General features: G+C 37.5%; 1 protein-coding gene across 9 annotated transcripts in view; it reads right to left on the bottom strand.

The window, feature by feature from the left end:
* MAST4 (microtubule associated serine/threonine kinase family member 4) overlaps positions 1-19,736 on the bottom strand; it is a 293,004-nt gene that overhangs the window by 62,530 nt on the left and 210,738 nt on the right. For 6 of the 9 annotated variants that reach the window (XM_064736750.1, XM_064736752.1, XM_064736754.1 and 3 more), the window contains 6 exons: positions 15,073-15,142; positions 12,136-12,156; positions 11,341-11,419; positions 5,132-5,289; positions 3,798-3,873; positions 2,147-2,356 (listed from right to left, as the gene is read on the bottom strand). In XM_064736750.1, coding sequence (XP_064592820.1) covers positions 2,147-2,356; positions 3,798-3,873; positions 5,132-5,289; positions 11,341-11,419; positions 12,136-12,156; positions 15,073-15,142 — 614 coding nt within the window. The remainder of the gene's footprint in view (positions 1-2,146; positions 2,357-3,797; positions 3,874-5,131; positions 5,290-11,340; positions 11,420-12,135; positions 12,157-15,072; positions 15,143-19,736) is intronic. The other 3 variants (XM_064736751.1, XM_064736753.1, XM_064736756.1) reach the window with 1 other exon arrangement.

Below are 19,736 nucleotides of genomic sequence, written 5' to 3'. Positions count from 1 at the left end.
AGACTTGTTTCTCAGCATCTCTTGCTTATTCAAAACCACAAAGAAAATTAATAAACTAACCCTTAAAAATTATTACTACAGACCAATAAGTACTTTTCCTATAACACATTACATTTCTGGAAAAAAAACCTGTATGAAAATAGGAAACTATGCATATTGCTCTTAATGTAAATACCACAATTTTAAAAATCACCAAATATATGAGAGGAATTAATTTATGGAGTTTAAAAAAGGAAAGCTTTTACAAATATAATCTAGCTGTCTCCAAAAGGTTTCAGAAGTACCTGAACTGGACAGAAGCATAATTCTGAACATTTTCAACTTAGCCCAAATAAAACTCTTTTGTAAACAGAACACCTGTCTTTTTAGCCACCAACAACATTTAAAGCACCTTTGTTGAGTTTTACGAAGACTCAGGTGCCTTGGTGAACAGAAGATTCAATACATATTACATTTAAGGAGGATGAAGCAGGAAAGCATTCAGGTCCACTTGACCTTAAAATTCTGAAAGTTTTGGGTGAATCAAGCTGCTTTCACCTCACAGGAGTCTTCCCCTAGTTAAAGTAACTGCACAGTGCCAAGCAGCAGCAGGAAATGCAGCTTTCTACTGAAGATTGAGGGTGGGAATTAACAACAGACGAATCACATGAAACCAAAGCACAACGAAATGCCCATAACAAAGTTGGGCAAAAAAAATGTTTTCATACTGTCATATCATGCTATTAACAAGAAGCAAGTAATGGACTCAAAAGTTAAGTCTGAATTTTTTAAGATATGTCTTTGCAGAACAGGAATCTTTTTCATAATAAAGAATTAACATCATAGAATATGACAAAATGAGTGGCTTGGTGATTTTTTTCCTTTATATGCAAGTTGAAGCATAATGTGGTGACCTGTTTTTTAGCAAGTTTTGGGAGAGGCGTTAGTGAACACGTATTCTAAACTCAATGCGTAGCCATTTTAAGGTACATATTGTTAACAGTGGTTCAGCAAATCCTGGCTTAGACATGTTTTCTGTTATTCTGACATTATCAACTGGCCAATTCTGTCTGCACTTTGGCATGGCAGAACTATGACCATTTCATAAGAAGGTTACTGGTTCAAAGCTTCCTCTTGACTAGTAAGCAAACTCCAAGTATTTTCAATGTTTAAAAAACAGGCTTTCAACAATCCAGAATAAATTTACTGATGTCTTACATTTTTGTTTTGCTGTATGAAGAGGAAAAGTTCAAAAAACAGTAGTTTCAGAAATTCTATTTACTAAATAGAAATTAACAAAAAAGCAGCATAGGAAAAACAAAAACAAGAAAACAACAAATCCAAACAAACAAACACCAACAAAAACCAAAAAACCCCATGAAAACTCAACCAAAACTGCTTGTGTATTCAAAAGAAAGTAAAAGACCAATTAAGATAGGCACAGCATCTCAAGATATCAGCTGGAAAAAATTTTGATTTAATTTCAAATCTGCTGCTCTATCACATTAATTTTGACTCATAACATACTATCAAATCCACACACAAATAACTGAGTACATTACATGTTGCAATCATTCTTTTGAAAAATGATACATTAATAAACTACAGAAACTTATGTAGCAGCATGTTTGTCAAGTTTTGAGTTCTTCTTAATTAATTTAGCTGATATTCTATTAAAGTTTTGAAACATTTAGAAAAGAAATTTTTGCTGTTAATCAACATTTCAGCTATGAGAGGAATGTTACAAATAATTAAAAATAAATAATCTCTCACTAATGGAAAGCCAAAGGTTGCTGTCTGCTTTCGCAACTCAGTAGGGTTGATAAAAGGAAAGCGTGTATGTTACCTCATTTATTTAAAGTAAATGACATAGCCAGCCCTGTCTGGGGCTTATGCACACACTTATGTAAGCAATCTACAATTTGCATTGCAGGACATAATCCTGTTGCTTCTAGAATCTTTTACAACCCATCTATTCCAGACCAATATGCCTGGGTGCCTTACAGTTTTTGCAGGAGTCATTATGAAGACTAAATCATCTTATGAATACCACTTTGACAATTACTTGAGTAAACAGACATGATTCAAGACAATATTCAAAAAACCCTAAGGCAAACAGATATTAACAGTTTTTCAGGCAAAGATACAGCAGTCCCACGAATCATACCTCCTGTAGCAATTTGTCTAATTTCTGCTGTAATTCAAGGAAGTATCGTGATGTGATGAGGCCCTGGTGAGATTTATCCAAACAATCTCGAGCCAGTTCTGTGATCTGATGGTGGGTAAAACTGAGCACTCCATCTGCCAGAGGAAGGGTGTTCTCTGGAGAATGATTTGTTATAATATCCTGAAGTCTCTCTTCCATCTGAGCTGTGGCCTATAGAAAAGTAGTTGTTGAACATATTAAATCAGCTCTACATGAAACTAACAGCCTTAAAAGTAATTTCTGACTCTACAACATTTCTCTACTGCCTAAGAATTTACCTAGCCAGAATGCACGAAATGACTGAAGCCACAAGGCAAGTACACAAAGGCAAAGTGAGAGATGACACTTCTTCACACTACCAGTACAGAAAAGCAACAGCCTCGTTGTTCTGCTACGCAGTTCCCCACTTTGTCTGCCCATGGTGATTACCTCTGCACTAATCTTGTGATAATCACTAACAGAACTAAAAAGCTTTTAAGTCAAAGCCAAAGTGGAAATATATAAAAAAGAAAAAAGAGAATTCATAGGGGGTCTACTTTTCTCTGCTAAAATTGCAGATACTAGAGAGCAGAATATAGTCACTACTTTCAAAAAGGTTATTCCCAAAAAATATTTCACTGAGCAGAGTTTGAATGAGGCTCATTTGACTAATTAGAAGCACCACAGGCTCACAGGTCCTGCCAAACATGTCTGCAGGTTCCCAGATGCATTTGTTTTACAGAACCATATGTCTGGTTCTCACAGAACCGCAGATGCTTAAAAAAAAAACCTTTGAAGATATCATTATTATTAGTATTATTATTAAACAGTAATCCCACACGCCTTAGTTCACATCTCAAACAGTAAGATGAGTGAGTTCTGCACATTTCATATTGTTGCTCAATCACTCTGCAAATCCTGACAAATCTGTCTTTATAATTATATAAAGAAATGCGAAGAAGTTTCTCCCTTTTTAACTCACATTTTAGGAACAATACCTTGCTTTATTTTCCAGAGGTAACAAATCCTAGGAGCAACTGAGAGTATAGTGCTTCAAGCTGTGCACACACACCTGCACCTAGGAACTCATCTGTGTCTCAAGATCTCTGAACAGGAAAGCAAAACATCCTCCAATCTCATAGTCAAACGTTCACATCTGTGTACTGATTTCATTAAGTGCATTAGATCAGTGCATATAATGCAAGTCAGGTATACAGCAAGTGTTTGGGAAAATGAAGAAATGGACTAACCAAAGGAATCTGCTGGTATATCACCAAAGCAGATGCTTCTTAACACTTAGCACTGAAAACTGGTTTCGATTTACTAATGCAGTATGCATTTGCCCCCAGTACACCACCTACTGAAACCCAATGTATCATCAGATTCCAATCAGCAGAATATTTTACCAGCATGATTAATTTCAAAACCAGTTTGGCAGCATTGCCAAATCAATGTCCAGTTTTCAGCCAGAGTTTTCCTTATCATGATTTTATCGTTGCAGTAAGAGATCAGTGATGCTTTATGGAAGCCATTACAGGGCTGGATCATTACTTCCCATAACAAAAGCACCACTTACTTAAACCTATGTTGCCTACCAATTTAGATACTGGGTAACTTAAATATAATTCATTACCTTTGGGAACCTTTCTTTGTAGACGTGGTTCATCATAATTATTTCATTGTCACAGCAAGCAGGAGAACGTCCAGGGCTGCAAGGAAAGCAAATTATCCCTTTACACTTGTCCCAGCATGAACTACAGTTAGTTCTTACATTTTTGTATGACTTATTTGCAACAAAAATTCAGCAAAAACTTCACTGGAAAGGTAGTCTGCAATCAATAGCACACTTAAGTTCCTTTCTACTATTTCTGTTCAAGTCCTCATGATCATTTAACCCACTTGACATCTAACTGCTAACCATGTTATTCTCCTAGTTTGTACCTGTATTTCAAGGCAGATGAAGCCTTGTGAACATTATCTTTTCTTCAGAAGGGCAAGAGAGATCTTTCTAACTGGTCTTATACCTGTACCTTTGAAGATTAGATACAATCAAAATAGCAAGATCTGACCAAGAACTCTGGTAGCTGCAAGTGAAAAAGTACAAGCATGAGTTTGTTTCAGTTTTGCTTGTTTTTCTAAACGGATAATTTGAAAAAATATATCAAAACAATTTATTTTCAATTTGACCAGCAGATAAAGGCATTAACTATGTACAAATAATGTCATATATATGCACATGTTAAACAAAGATGGAGCATTGTGCCTGTAAAAAAAAGCACAAGACTTTGAGGAAAAGAATTCATAAAAAATACCCACAGACCTCACAAACCTACAAAATTACTTTTTTCTATTATGAGTCTCACTGTCCACTAGAAAGCCCTTTAAAAAATCTCAATACAGATTTCCTGGTGTTGGTGATTCTGGCCCATTCAATCTGTCTAGAAGGTCTGATCAAGTGGAAATGTCCCTGCTCAGAGCAGGGGGGTTGAACCAAGATGATCTTTAAGGTCCCTTCCAACTTAAATCATTCTGTGAATCTAAATCTGGCTTTTGGTATTCTTAAAGATGAAAATGGAACACTAAACTTTGTCAGGGATATCACAATGGCAAGTCCTTGAACTGATACAGGCAGCCTGTCACAGACATTCAGGCTACTACTGAGAACAGAGCAGGTACTTGGATTCAGAAAGGGAATACTACAATTACATCATGAAAGACTAGGTCATCGAGACAATGTGAAGGCAGCTAACCTGCAGAGACTAAGACCTATCTTAACGATATTTACCACTGAAGTAAGTCATGACCCAAACCAGAACAAGTATTTAAAGACTACTCTTCATTCAGCCTCAGTTATATATGTATTTCAGACATTTCAAAACCAGTACACATCACCAGTGTAAAATACCATGATGCTACCCACAATATGTGAATTTAGACCATCCCCTGTTTTCAGATACACAAACTCACCTGAGACTCCGGGACCGAGGGCGCATTGCAGTTGTCCTGCACCTGTTATCACTGGCAATGCTCTCAGTGGTACAGAAATGTTTAGACAAAAAATGTAGTTCATCAGGTGTTGGTTGGTATGGTAACTGGTGTAGCTTCTCTTGGGATGAGCAGGATGACTAAGAGCACAAGAAAACACAAGATTCCATCAGAGCGAAAAAACATCATTTTCAAGACCATATTTGGTGCTCATGAATAATGAATAATGTAATTTAAGTTAAAAAATTATAGTTACTGTTTCTCATACCTGACTACCAATTTAAGGAAGAAAATAAATAATTACTCTCAAACTCATGAGCTAAATATAGAGTAAATATTAAAAAAAGAACCTCTTCAGTTTAGAAGACACGCTGCACTTCAAAAATTTAAATTTCCTAAGGCAAAGGTGATGTCTGATGTCAATGATATGTAAGAACAGCTAAAATGGAGTATGCTGAAAATAAATTATTAGAATAGGATGGCCTAAGTATGGTAACCATAAAGTACAACTTATTGTCACAGTGCCGATTGTAAATCTTCATAATAAAGGTACTTCATTATCCATATTTAAGACATTACCAATGCTCTTAAAAATAAAAACAAATTCTATCTAAAATTTTGCTGAAAAAATTAATACATTAATATCTTTTAAAAACTGTACTCTGAAAACAGAATACGAGAACTCAATACATTTATCAAGACCGGTTATATGGCCACAAAAAGCAAACAGAATTACAATAAAACCATCCATTTAGTATCAAATTGGAAGATATGGACAGGTATGAAAATGGCAGTGCTACCACCATAACCACCCTTGCAACATTTCATGTACAGAGCTGCATTACATAAGCAGTCCAAATGACCAAACTATGTATTTTAAGGGTTTTTATGCAGCTCTACCTGAGCCACATTAGATACCTGCAGGTAGAACTTGTAACTTTTCCGTGAACCTGGATCTAGTACACTTTTTAAAGAACACATACATAGTTAAAATCGCTAACAACCAGTCATGCTAACGTGGACTGACAAACACAGAGAAATGTTCTACTGTTTCTGGTACCAAAATCAGTTTCCAAGTCAGCTGATTCATAAATATTCTTGTATGACTGCACAAAGCTGCTTACTACCATGCAGACATTCCCTATATTTTATCTGCAGAATGGAAGAAGTTGAAAAACTTGGATATCTTTCTGGAGCTCTTCAGACTCCAGCTGTTTTTCTCAATAAAATGAATTTCTTCTGTGTATCAATTTACATGTGCACATTACTGCTTATCTGACTTCTCATATTGAACACCAAGGCCCCCGCCTGGGTGCTCTTTTAATGGAGACAGTAAAGAGTTTCTTTGTTACATCATTTCTAGTGAGGGAAATCAATAAACTTTTGTACTGCACAAGTATTACCCCTGCATTGCTAAGGTCAGCAGATAATAATCACGCAAGTAAGCACAGAAGCTAGGAAGTCTTTTTAATCTCCTGGCAACTTGTGTGGTAAAGGCTAATATCCTAGATCAGAAGCAAAAGAAACGTTTTCTTATCACACTAGATCTCATGAAATCTCGTCTCCTAAAAGCAAAAAAGAATAAAACCCGCTAGCAGAAAAGGCTAACAATGACATGTTTACATGGGAATGCAACACCACATCACAACAAGCTGAAGTTTGCAAGACTGTGTTACCTTGCTTTGCTGCGGGCTAAGAGGCATGGACACTGAGAATTTACCACAGCTCACTAGATAGGTAGTAACTTGCTGAGTTACTGTAACTCATGCATGAAATTCAGCCTTAGCACATTAACATGCATAATTCAGCATACAGCATAGGAAAAGTAAGTTCTTTCTTATCTCACACTATAGCAGTTGGTTGCAGTTAACCTGTTATCCCGCAGCCATGCTCTGTCAAATAAATGATACTGTAGCACAGAATTTCCCAATACAGAGCATCACAGGTGGCTATTGTCTTTCAGGGGATTATGGGAAGATCAGTGTGAAAATAACTGATATCACACTTCTTCTCATACGAGGTGCCACAGAGTTTAGATCCAACATGACTGAAGAGAGGATCGTCCCATGCTAATCACTCTCAGTTGTATCAGGACCATCACAGGCATAAAGTACATTTTTCTGGTGATCTAAATTCTTATTACAATACAAATCCAAATTCTTACAGCAAAATTCTTAAACAAAATAGTTCTCCTGGCATTCTACAAGTAATGTTCAAAAAATCACACAAGAGCTAAATTTTTTAATATGTTCAACTGTACTGCATTATGGAAATGCAAATGTTCTTCTGAAACAGAAATAGAGGTTTGAAAAATACACAGCTTGTCTCTCAGTTCATCACTTCTATAAGGCGTGCTCTCCTAGAAGACTCAATCATCTCAACTGCATTGTCTAACTGCAAAGATTTGATCCTACTGTGCTAGAGTAAGACAAACTACCAGCTTCTTTCCAACTGAATAAGCAAGCAGAAGGTATTTTAATTTTGATTTTGCTGTGATAACCAGTATTTGTGGTACTTGCACCACTTCTAAACCCACGATCTTCCATTAAATAGGTAATTCTATCCATCCCATCACTTTCAATATTAAAAAACAAACAAACAAAAAAATAGGTAACAAATGAGTGAGCTACACTCCCCTCAGCATAAGTGTGGTAACTACAGACACTTTGGCCCCTACTTTGACTTTCACTTGCTTGTGAAGAACAAAGTTGTGATCTATTGCAATGTGTAAAAACTCTTTCTGTTCGCTGCCTGATACATGTCTAGATTAATGTGAATTTTATTTATTCATCACTGAAAAGGGAGTGTTCTATATGTACATTTACAGTGTTATATGAACTGGTCCCTCATTTCCTCTAAGAAAAAGTAATAATGCAGAAGAGAAGGCTGAACTGTGCTAGCTCTTTCAGATTCTGAAAAAGTACATGAAATCAATTAGATGGGTACACTTCTAGTTTTGGTTTTGTGATTCACATGTATCATCCAGGAGCAAAAAGAAGAAAATGAAAAACATCTCCAAGAAGTGAAGAAACAGTCACTAGTATTGGAATCCCAAGGCTATCCAAGTGCTTTTGCAGGGCTTATCAGCAATAGCAAATTCTCGGGCAAAACAGAACAAGAAACTAACCATGAAATACTGCAGAAGCCAAGACAATAAAGCCTAATGTGTTTGTCTCAGACACCAATAGCAGGGTGGCTGTGCCGCCAACCAAGGACTTTAGGTAACAACAGCCAAGGACTGCTGGCAACAACATGCTGTGAGAAAGAACAAGATGTGACTGGACAAGGGGCCACTCGGAGGTAGGACAGCACTCCTCTGGGACAAAGGTCTCTGATCTACCTCCTGGAGATAAGCACAGCTCAGCACAGCACAAACAGAGAAATGAGGTGGAGAACCAGGCACAGAGGGCAATCAAGACTGCCAAAGACCCCCAAAACCCTCTGACCCATTTCCACAAGGACTTGAAAGACTAGACTGAGAGCGATCACTAATTTGCATTGAAAGTGAGAAACCCACCTTCAGGGTGGCAACAGCTTCTCTACAAAATGGTACCCCCCACCCCCCAAGCCTCAGGCATCCCCAGGATCCTGAGATATCCCAGCAGCTGGACTAATGCTGGAGCCAGGACGGGTGATCTCTTCCTCCCCCCTTATCCCCCCCCTTTTTCTTCTTTTTTTCTTTCCTTCCCAATCCACCCCTTTATGCAAAACACACTGACATGTGCTTATACAGCAGGTCAGAGACTAATACATCAATTTCTATGTCAAGTGTGTAATCCACAAATATAACAGTGAGTTTTTGTGGATCATTTGAATTCTGTAATTTCTTTTGACCACAAGTATTTACCAATCTGGGTGATCCCTTACTCTTAAGGTGGGACACCATTGATATTCATGGCATGAATTCTCTACTGCTGCTTTCTTCAAAAAAATTAAAATTTATTTATTGGAAAAACACGAAACATGTTTATTTCCTCAAGTAAGAAACTGTTTACTCAATGGTAGGAAAGACATATAAGTATGTTATTATTTATATATTCCAGTCAGAAATAATCATGGGCTAGGTCAACAATGATGTATTACAGAAGCTAAGACATCTAAGTCCATAAATGTATGGACAGCAGATGCAAATACCATGTAAAACTGCTCCACATTCCAGGACGCCTACAGCAGCTAGTGAACTTAAGTAGGGAAGAAAGTATTTTAATTAGAATTACCATTTTAAAACTGAAGATATCAAAGAAATTAATAAGGACAGAAAATTAAAGCTGTGTTTTGATCTGGTTTTGACACAGCTTTCAATCTCCTCTCCAGCACAAGTCTGTTTCCTGCAACAGTGACAGTGTTACAAATTCCTTTATTTTATATAAACTCCTTTATGTCAATATATTTTAGGCGAAGAGCACAGCATATCTGATCTAGTTCCAATAAGAGGTATACAAACGTGCCCTAACTGAAACTGCTTACAGAATTAATGTGAAACCAAGGAATTTACCAGGCAAAAGTAACATCTACACAGATGTCAAAATCAGGACTTTAGAGAACAAGTTCTTATGATACACGAAATTACCCAACATGGTTTAAGACAGATTTGTTCTTCCAGAAATCTTTGTGGGCAAAAATAAAATGAGAGTTGATCGTAACACAAAATAGTTGTATTTCACAATTGTACAGAACGTGAAACTGGAACTCTACTGTTCCACAAGAGAAACTGAACAAACCCGCTGGAAGTTGGAAGAGAAAGCCTACTTTAATTGTTAAAGAAACCGTTTAAAAAAATCAATTATTACCCATTCAGTAAAATGTGCTACTCATAAAAGGTAAAACACCTTTTATAGCCATAGACAGCATAAAACATTGAAGAGCCGTAGTTGGATCTACACAGACCATCACTTCCACTGCAGTGACATGTTCTAACTGTCAAAATGTCAACTATTTGCTATTTCCAAAGCAGGCTTTCTCTACGGCTCTACCTCCACAGCCTCTAGGCGTGACTACCACAACCAAGAGCTCTGCTCCAGGTTGTAACAAGAGACAGTCGTTCCTCTCCAGTACAGAGATGTGCAGATGCACAAAGTAGAGGCTAGTATTTCTGCCACGGCTGGCTCCCGAGTTCTGAAGCAGGATCCAAGGCACTGCTGTGGCGTATGAGATGCACAGGTATGGGGGGGGCTGACAAACCACTGGCAGAAGCCAGCCTGAGGGGAGCCAAACCGAACCCAGCTAAATACTGACAACCAGAGCTGAGCCCAGCAGTCTGGCAGCAAGACATGGACAACCCAGCTTTTTTGGGGATTTATCCCTCATTGTTTCTTCTTCCAGCCTCAGGGATGGGGAACGCAAGCCACAAAGAGCAAATGCCATCTTGTCTTTGTCTAAGCAGCCACACAGAACTGAGCTGAGGTGCTGAACACCTTTTGTGTGTAAAGCACCTTCTCCTTTGTAAATTTTGTTATCAATATTGTTGCCATTACCATGCATTTCCTACTCCTTAGCTGATGGTTTTCTGTTGTTACCTCAACCCATATTCTCTGCTGTTGTTATCTCAATCCATAGTCTTTGCCTTTATCCCACTCACTGGAGCAGGGTGGGGAAAATGGGGGTGGCCTACTTGTAGTTTAATAATTTTTTTAAACCACCACAATTGCACTGAAACAACTGGTCCAAAAGGTAAAAATTAGTAAGTTAAACTTATTCTATTATGCATCCCAAAGGATTCCTTTTATTCTGATTACAGCCATCTGAAAGGTTATGTATCTAACCTATCACCATGCACGAACATCTCACAATTGCCAAAGGAAAACAAAGGCTAATGCGTGATTCATCTCACCCTAAGACAGCAGTCTAACCCAGGACAGGTGAATCATGCCATAGACAGTTTCTCTTTCTTCTTGTCATCAAGGCAGCCTCAGTTAAGTCTTGATACCTAACTATTATCTGGTTAAAATAAGGCAGATCAAAAGGGAGCAGCTGAACACTATTCACTAACAAAAAGTATCTCTCAGCAAAGTACACATTGTGCAAAGTTTTCTTCAATTTCAGGGAAGCAAAGCAGTTTCCTATCACATGTTAGTTCTAAGTCTATCAAACACAACAAAACCTACATTGTCTTTTCCTCAGAGACGCATGCTACATTTGAGAAGCTAAAGCCTGCAGATGACATCCATCAGCACAGCCAAACAGATACTTACAGAAACAGTCGAGCTGGGTGTATTTGTACCATAGCCAGAAGAAGGGAGAGAAGCCAAAGACCAGCGGCGACCATCAGTCCTGGAAGTTATGAAATGGAGGTCAGTCAAATGAACACTGCAGCATCCTAATGCAGTAACATGTGTTAAGTATTACTGGGTAAAACTGCATCCCAAAAGCATGATAAAAATAGGGGCTTTAACAACAGTATACTTTTACAGGGCACCACAGTAAACAAGCATTCACCAAGGATGAATTATTGTTATTGTGGTTTTATTTATAGTTAAAAATCTATGAGATGGAAGAACCACAAAGAGAATGAACAGGTCCACAGAACTGGTATCTAAAAAAAACAGAAAAGGACAATAAGCTCACAACTTTTAGGTCCATCCCATAAAAATTAATGAGAAGCAAATTAAAAAAATTGTGAACAAATGCAGACCACTGTGCTCTGAGCCACAGAATAACCATCACATTCTGATTGATATAAAAGGGTAGTGCATTCTTCAGTGGCATCAGCAGAGGATATCAGGAAACTAGCAGGCTAATGATCAGGTAAAACCAAACCTAAATGTTAAATGTTACATACATGACACAGGAAAAACAAATCTTCAGGAAAAAATCATGCTCCCTCCAAATAAAAAAAATAAATAAATACACAGATTATAACCAAAACACGATTTATGTTCTTCATTGTCTGAGGTAACAAAGACAACATGAAACTTCAACATTCAAAGTGGCAAACAAAAAAACAACTATGAGAGAAGTGTTTGGATTTTTGAAAAGGTAGAATTTACCTGTCATTTCGATGCCCATGACTGCAATACAATTGAATCAAGTGTGTTAAAAAAAAAGGCAAAATAATATATAAATAACAAAACAGGTCAAGTTTTTATTAACAAGTGGTATGACAGTTCGGAAAGGAGAACTGAAGATCTGTTTAACAAGTATCATGTCACAAGTCTGACTGACACAAAAAGTGAAATTCTGAAGAACTGAAGATTAATTGAAGCGTATTTTTGAAGAACTGAAGTAATGTCAAATCAGCAATCTCAAACCTATTGATGCAGAGGTTTAAGTGGTCCCTTCCTTCAAACTAATAGTCTAAAAAGCCCCTTGCTTCTTTCCAATATATCTACTTATTCATCCACAAACTACAATCAAAACTCTGGGACTTTGTATACATAAAGCTTAAGAAAAGGAACTACAGTACATTATTAGTATCAAAATGTGAAGAGCACATGTACTAGAGACTGCTAATTGTGTCAAATACTGAACTCTGGAAAAAACTTCCACCTCTACCATAATCTTGTTCTTAATTCATTCTTTCACATTCTCTTCTTCACCCAAGTATGTAAGAGACACCTCCAGACGAAAGCACCATTCTAAAAGTAGTTTTCTCTTCATTTGGCTTAGCTGCTCACAATTGAAAGAACTTAGGCAGTACTTTAACATGGGTGAGACCCACGTATTCTGCATCTGTGAGAAAGAAAGTATTTCTTAATTGAGTAACTCATAGTGATCAGGGTACTTGAATCACACAGAAAGGCTGTCAAGGGCGCAGACAGGCTACCCCAGAAAGTCATCTGGGAGGCAAACATGGGCAAACAGGAGGCATTCATAAGGCATTATGGGAAAAAAGCCCCTATAGCATTTTCCCCTGGACTCTTTCTACACCATTTGCTTCTGTCCTAAAGTATGGCTTTACTCACTTTCCAGCAGCTCTAGAAAGGGCAATCTGTCACCTACGCACAGGTTCGTAGATGCTGGACTTGTATGCACAACAGCAGTGCTGACTTGCAGAGGCACAGGCTATTCCTGGGCACTGATCAGCCCACCAGACATGGGAGAGGAAGGTGACTCTCCAGCTCGGTTCTGAGGCACTGGGAAGGCACGCTCCAGCTCTGCCCACCGGCTGGAAGCGCAGCACAGGGGCATCCCTACGGCAGGTCCCTTTCCTATGGCTGCTGCAGGCAGGGCCAGTGCCTGATGAGAAGGGGATACACTAAGGAAGCAGCTTCACAGAAGGTCTCAAATAATTTCCTTTCCCTCTCTCTCCCTTCCTCACACTGTTCGAGTTTTTGGTATCCCCATTGACTCGGTGGCAGTGGATAAAAAAGTATCCATACCCCTACACCATTGCCCCTGGCTCCCTCAACCTGCTCTATCACCCTTGTCCTTCCCCTCCTTTTATACCTATTAAATTTACAAAATATAACAGAAAAGGCATAAACTCAGAAGTCCATTCTCATTATTCACAGTGCATTTTACTATGAAAATTCATCCCACCAAACTTATATGAAAACAACCACAACAGACATACCAAATTAATAAGAAAAAAAGTTGCATCAATGCAATTTTAAACTTCATTGCCATCAAACATCTTCGATATAAACACACAACAAAATCAGTTTCCACAGAAAATTGCTCTGAATGTTTCTTGAATCCCACTGAAGTGGTGAGATATTTTTAAATCAGAGAAATTTTCTTCAGTTAAAGAATCTATTTGAAGTGCATTACAGGGCTCTAGAGGTCAAAATCCAAATGAAACACTAGAAAACAAATCCTTTTGTTTTTTCACGAATTCTGAATTCTAAGGTTTACAAAAGTATATTATTTTAAACTTTCTGTTGATTATGGGTAGGGAAGAAAAACTATTTCTCGGCTGCTGTATTTCTAAGCAATGCTCAATCTTTCACATCTGCTTTTTCCATTATAAACTATTTCTGGATTTAATGAATCTTTCTAAAAATATGCTCACAAACAAATGCAACCTCTAAAGAGATAGTATCTCTGACAAAAGGAAAACTATCAAGAGGAAGTAGATTCAAAAGAAATATTCAACTTTCTTAAGATAATTTAAAAAGCAGCATCATAAGCTACTAGAAAGATTGACAAGATCTACTGTCACAAATTAACTAGATTCAGATTAAAAAATTATGCAAGCTTTCACCCCTTTGCAGCTTTAAAAAAAAAAAAGTTAAGCCATTTTCTTGCAATTACTTTTGAGAATTTTTGTGTGCTACTTTACTGATCTCCCAAAATAAAGTGACTAAAACTTTACAGGCAAGTTATAGCTCAGCACAAACCCATCAGTTAGATGCCTGACACTGCCTAAGCATCCCAATTTCATTTTATATATATATATATATATATACTCCTGGCTAAACATATAAATTCTGCTTACCTTCACAGACATAAGAGCTAATGAAAATATTATTTGCAGTAGGGTGACAATGTGTTAAGTGATGGGGAGCCACACTGGCACAAACAGGCAGTGTCCCATGACATGCTATCAACTTTGGTTATAGATCATTTAATAATGATTTACTTCATAAATCACTTCAAGTTCACTTTAAACCTTCAAAAATTCTACTAACATTAATTAATCCTCACAACACTCCTGTGACAATGCTTATTGTCTCACAGACACTGGTACAGATGTTGAAACTGGTCAATGACAGGTATTCAAGGTATGGTACTAAGACAATGTCTGAATCAGATTTATTACAATTAAATCATTATTCTATTTTTTTAAATTAAAAAGATATGCTCCCATTGCATCACACATTCAGTAGTTTGTTGCCGCTGAGGTTTAAAATGGTTTACAAAAATGAGCTAATACTTATTATTCTAAGTGACAGACCTGACAGATGTATTTGCAATCGCCTTTTGTATCTGCATACATTTCCTCTATGCAAAATGTATGTTGAATACTACGAACAACCTCTTACCTTCGTGCAAAAGAAAAGTGGGCTGAGGCACTGGGAGAGAAATTCCTAGGGCTATCTTGAGGACTGTTTCCTGTTGGAGATGATACAGAAAAAATTATTATTAGATGGGTGGGGTGAAGAGAAGTCACTAAAAGCATTCAGACGTATCAATGCATGCATTTCCAGTGGGTTCGAAATGAATTTCAGAATTTTTTCTTTCACAGCCGCTCTGAAAATAAATTCTGAAACAGAATCTTATTTTGACTCGTGTTTCATTTATACTGAGTTTAAGTGACTGGATTTTGTAATTCATCGAGAACTGTTCATTAAGCCTTTTAATTTGAAAATTCTCAAAACAATTCGATAATTATTTAAAGAAACCAGTACATTAGCTTAAAGAATAGGTTTTTAATGTCACAAAAAATATTAGTTTTTTAAAATATCATACAAAACAATGAAAGATAGAAAAATCATTATCAAAGATTTAGCCCATATGTGAAGTCACTACAGCATTTTCACAGGCTTCCTTGCAATTTTTTTTTTCATTGCTCATTTTTTTCTGTCTCCAAAACAAACAAGCAGACAACACACTGAACTGAACTTTTTTACCCTTACCTGCATTTTGTGAACAGGTTTCAATTTTGGAGTTTGTTACTCCTTTCTATTAGAACACCTGATCTCCTGCGGACCAGCATGAGTAAAGAAAGGCAGCAGCTGCTGAGAGCTGCTCTACCCCTCTGCCTGTATAGTTAAAGGAGAAACTGTATTCCTTCCTTTAGAAGGAATAAAAATGGCCTCTAAAATAAACCTACAAAATACCTCTAAACATACACGAAAAACCACAAACCCCAAATAAAAAAACTCCAAACAACCCTTCCCCAACTTCCCCTCCCCACACAAAAAAAAAAGCCAAAAGGATCCAATATAAAGTAGTACTGGCAAACATCTAACAATCAATCTTTCCTTAAACTTTTCTTTAAAATAACTGTAGCAGCAACACATGAAAATAGAAAAAAAGTAATGCATTTCTTGTAGCATTTTATTTTTGGACATAAATGAGACTGAAACAAAAGCAATTGACTAAAAAATAGCTCCTATATAGCCAGCTAGAAACAACATGAAATTTCTGAGGGGAAAATCACTACCTATGTGTGAAAAGGCCATTATAAAAAACTGAGTCCTTAAAGGGCTTCAAGTGGCCTTGACTGCTATCCAAATGTTTGAATCAACATTGCATTTATTACAGTGATATCCATAACAGATTGCATTAATTCTATATGGGAAAGCATAAGCCTTGAGTGATTAGGTAGCAAACACAGTGATCAACACACATCCCCACACTACCCCCCTCCCCATTTTGTCTAGAAGCAGATGCAAGATGCTTTTTGAGCTGTGCTGAGCAGCTTTTGCAGCTGCTCTTTCCACCGCCTCGTGAGACATGGATTCCACTCTCACTGGCCAATACCCACAAGTTTTTTTTAGCCATTAATCTATCATGGCAAAATTATGCCTTCCTACATTCTCGGCATCCCCTCAAGACCCCAGCTTCTTCACTACCCTTCAGACACTGCTGAGGGCCTCAATAATTTCAAGGTGGCAAGGATTTTCATTCCCTGAATGGACTGGAGCAGAGGGAATCTGAAGCCATAAATTACCATCTTTAGTTGGGGACTAAAAAAAATGACTCTTACCTTCTATCAACTGTAAACACCAAATTACTGAGAGCAACAGTTCATTCAATTTAACAGCTAACTGGATTTCTTTTTCTGAGACCAAAAATTATTAAACAAAAAAAAAAAAAAAAAAAAATTTAACACTGCGCAGATAAAACAGTCACAAATATTAACTGCCACACTAGAAAAACATCAGCTGTAATCTGGAGTGTGTTGTGGCTTAGATAAGTAAAAAAGACAAAGAAGCTACCTTGAACTCTGGCAGAAGAGCATAGAATTAGCCTTAACATAGTGAGACAAACAGCTTTTGACAGGAAACAGTTTCACAGATCAGAATATGGGGCTTTGTAAACCAATTCCTTTTGTTTCACTAGCTGAAGTTATATATGGATATAAACAAGCTTTTAACACACATCAAGGACATACTTTACTGTCCATGGGTTAAAATACACACAAAAACTTCATAAAGAAGAAAAAATATGATTAAATAATGTAGCAATTTTATAGGTATCGGTGTGGATTTGGATTTGTGGAATCACAATGCTGCAAACTACGTTGCTAGAATCAACACAGATCACTTCCTTACAGACAAAACCTTAAGAAGTCAGTCTTACTCAGGAAGAGCATCAGATCCTGTTATTAGGAAAATCAGCTTGGAATCATTACTTGTAATAGCAAATCAGCTTCTGAAATAACAGGACTGGTGATGCCATACACATAATACTGGGATACTAAATCCTGAAGGTTTATCTAGGAATTGTAAGAATTCAGACAAACCTGGAAACAAAGAATGAGAATACAAACCCCTAATGACTGGAGAAACAGCTAGTGCTATTACAGGTATAAGGTGTAGTATTTCAGAGGAGCAAGACAGGCTGGAAGCAGAGTCTCACATGCGACCTTCATCAAGGTATTCACCCACCCATCTGCAAGTCAACACCTGGGAGACTTTCAAATAAAATCTAGTGCCAGTTACCTCTCTGTCCATATGTGCAGGGCTGATGAGTCAAAGCCTACTGTTCTTTGAAATCTGCTTGCATTGTATGCTTTAGTCCTACAGTATCTCTATGTGATGGGGATTACTGCCCAAATGTTGATTTAGTAAAGTAAACTGGACTGGTGGTCAGGCATTAGACAATTAACTCCAGCATCCTCTGGGAGACACAATGAATAGGCAATTAATGTAACAAAACAATACTCTGCTTCATAACAATACACAGGGTGGCTCATTTTGCAAGTACCTATTGTTAAGAAAACTATCAAGACAATTAAACTGTGGTTGTTTTTTGCAAGTAGCTTCAAGAAATCCTATGTCTTTGCCACTGAGGGAAGATACTTCAACTATTTTTTAAAAAGCATGCTACAGTCACTGCATATTATTAATGTACTTTTAATAGTTGTCTACCTACAAAACAAAGAGTTTCAAAAGCAATGATTTTCTGTTAGTATGGAGGGAATACCAGATTAATGATAACTCATTAATCAAGACAAGACAAATCAAATCAATTAATCAAGACAAATTCCTGGTGGATCAAAGACAAATCCAGTTTGAATTTTTTTAAAACGTACCACAGTACATCAGTGCTCCATTAATACAATGATGCGTTGTACATTCCTCTGTGTCAGTTCACATGGTGATGAGTCCTGACTGTGAACTGAGTAATACACAAGACATCATCCACCTGCAGTTACAGGTCTGACTTTCTTACCATAACAAACAGCATTAGTCAGTAGAACATACAGCTGGGCAGAATCTACACTAGAGGAATCATTCTGAATACTTCTGCAGGTGCTTTCCAAAAAGTGAGGAGCTCAGGCTATTATTTTCATGTGAGGAGCTCAGGCTATTTAAAAATCTGGACTGACTATACCTGAAACCAGCAAAAAACTTGCCTCAGCTATGGCAAGGAAGGTCTGTATGATCCTTAAATCCATCTACAAGAAAGCGCTACGTGTTCCAACCATTAATTAATATTGAGAGAGCTTTTTTTACAGGATTTAATTTCTATCTGCATGTAACTTATTATTTAGAGTTTCTTCTCCTGTCCTTAAACCAGTAGAAGATGATTTGAAATTTCCGTAACCATTAACTGCACCCAAAAGAAATGCTAAATAAAAAGTTTTGTTTTAGCAAATATGTTTTTGTAATTCTACAAATAACAGCAGTCAGAGTAATTGATATACTGCACGAGTTTTCTTTCAAAATCTGACATTCAGAGCCCTGCTTTATATCCCAGCTTTTAGCATTTCTATACTTCACCACAAAAACACACTATGGGGCCTTATTTATTTACAAGCATAACTTTCTTTCCCTTAAAACATATGGTGCAAACAGCTTTGCTGATTACTATGCTTCCATGTTGCTAACTGAAGTACATCTCTCAGAATTATCTGATGCAAGCAGTGAGCCCTAACATAGTGAGACCACACTATTAACAGCCAGCATTCTACCAATGTCGACCTAAAAGTCTGAAAAGTCCTTGAAATAGGATTACAAGAGGAGGTAAAACCTTCTTGAACTTTAATTTTGCTTTAGGGAATTGCATCATGTAATCCCACTGTGAAAGACTGATGTCTCGAGACATTTTGGGATAAATATGTGCTAAGGAAAGGGCAGGTCAGACCTTACCCTGGTCTGACAAGGCAGTGCCTGGCCCTGTACACCCCCAGCCCCCTAAAGCCTGTATCACAGAACAACAGAGATGTCCCTCTCTGGCACAGTGGAGGCAATGGCCCTCTGGAGCCTCTAACCCAGCTCCGGAGTGGCCACATGACTGGAAAACCCACGAGGGGAAAGGGCCCAGGAAGTCCAGGGGCATTTAAGGCCAAACACAAAGCCATGGCATTGTCTAGACCTCACCTCCTTGGGGAAGTTCTCCATGAACGGTGCTGGAACTCACGGGTTGGTTACTGTATGTGGGCACTTCTGTATCTTTTCTGTCTTTCCCTTCTTCTCCTTCTTCTAATCACCTCTTCATAGAATTTCTGAGTAACTTAAAATCAATCCCATTT

Source organism: Zonotrichia leucophrys, chromosome Z (genome assembly GCF_028769735.1).
Source record: "Zonotrichia leucophrys gambelii isolate GWCS_2022_RI chromosome Z, RI_Zleu_2.0, whole genome shotgun sequence".
In the NCBI taxonomy this organism is placed as follows: domain Eukaryota; kingdom Metazoa; phylum Chordata; class Aves; order Passeriformes; family Passerellidae; genus Zonotrichia; species Zonotrichia leucophrys.
This window is presented reverse-complemented; position numbering and strand designations above follow the sequence as displayed.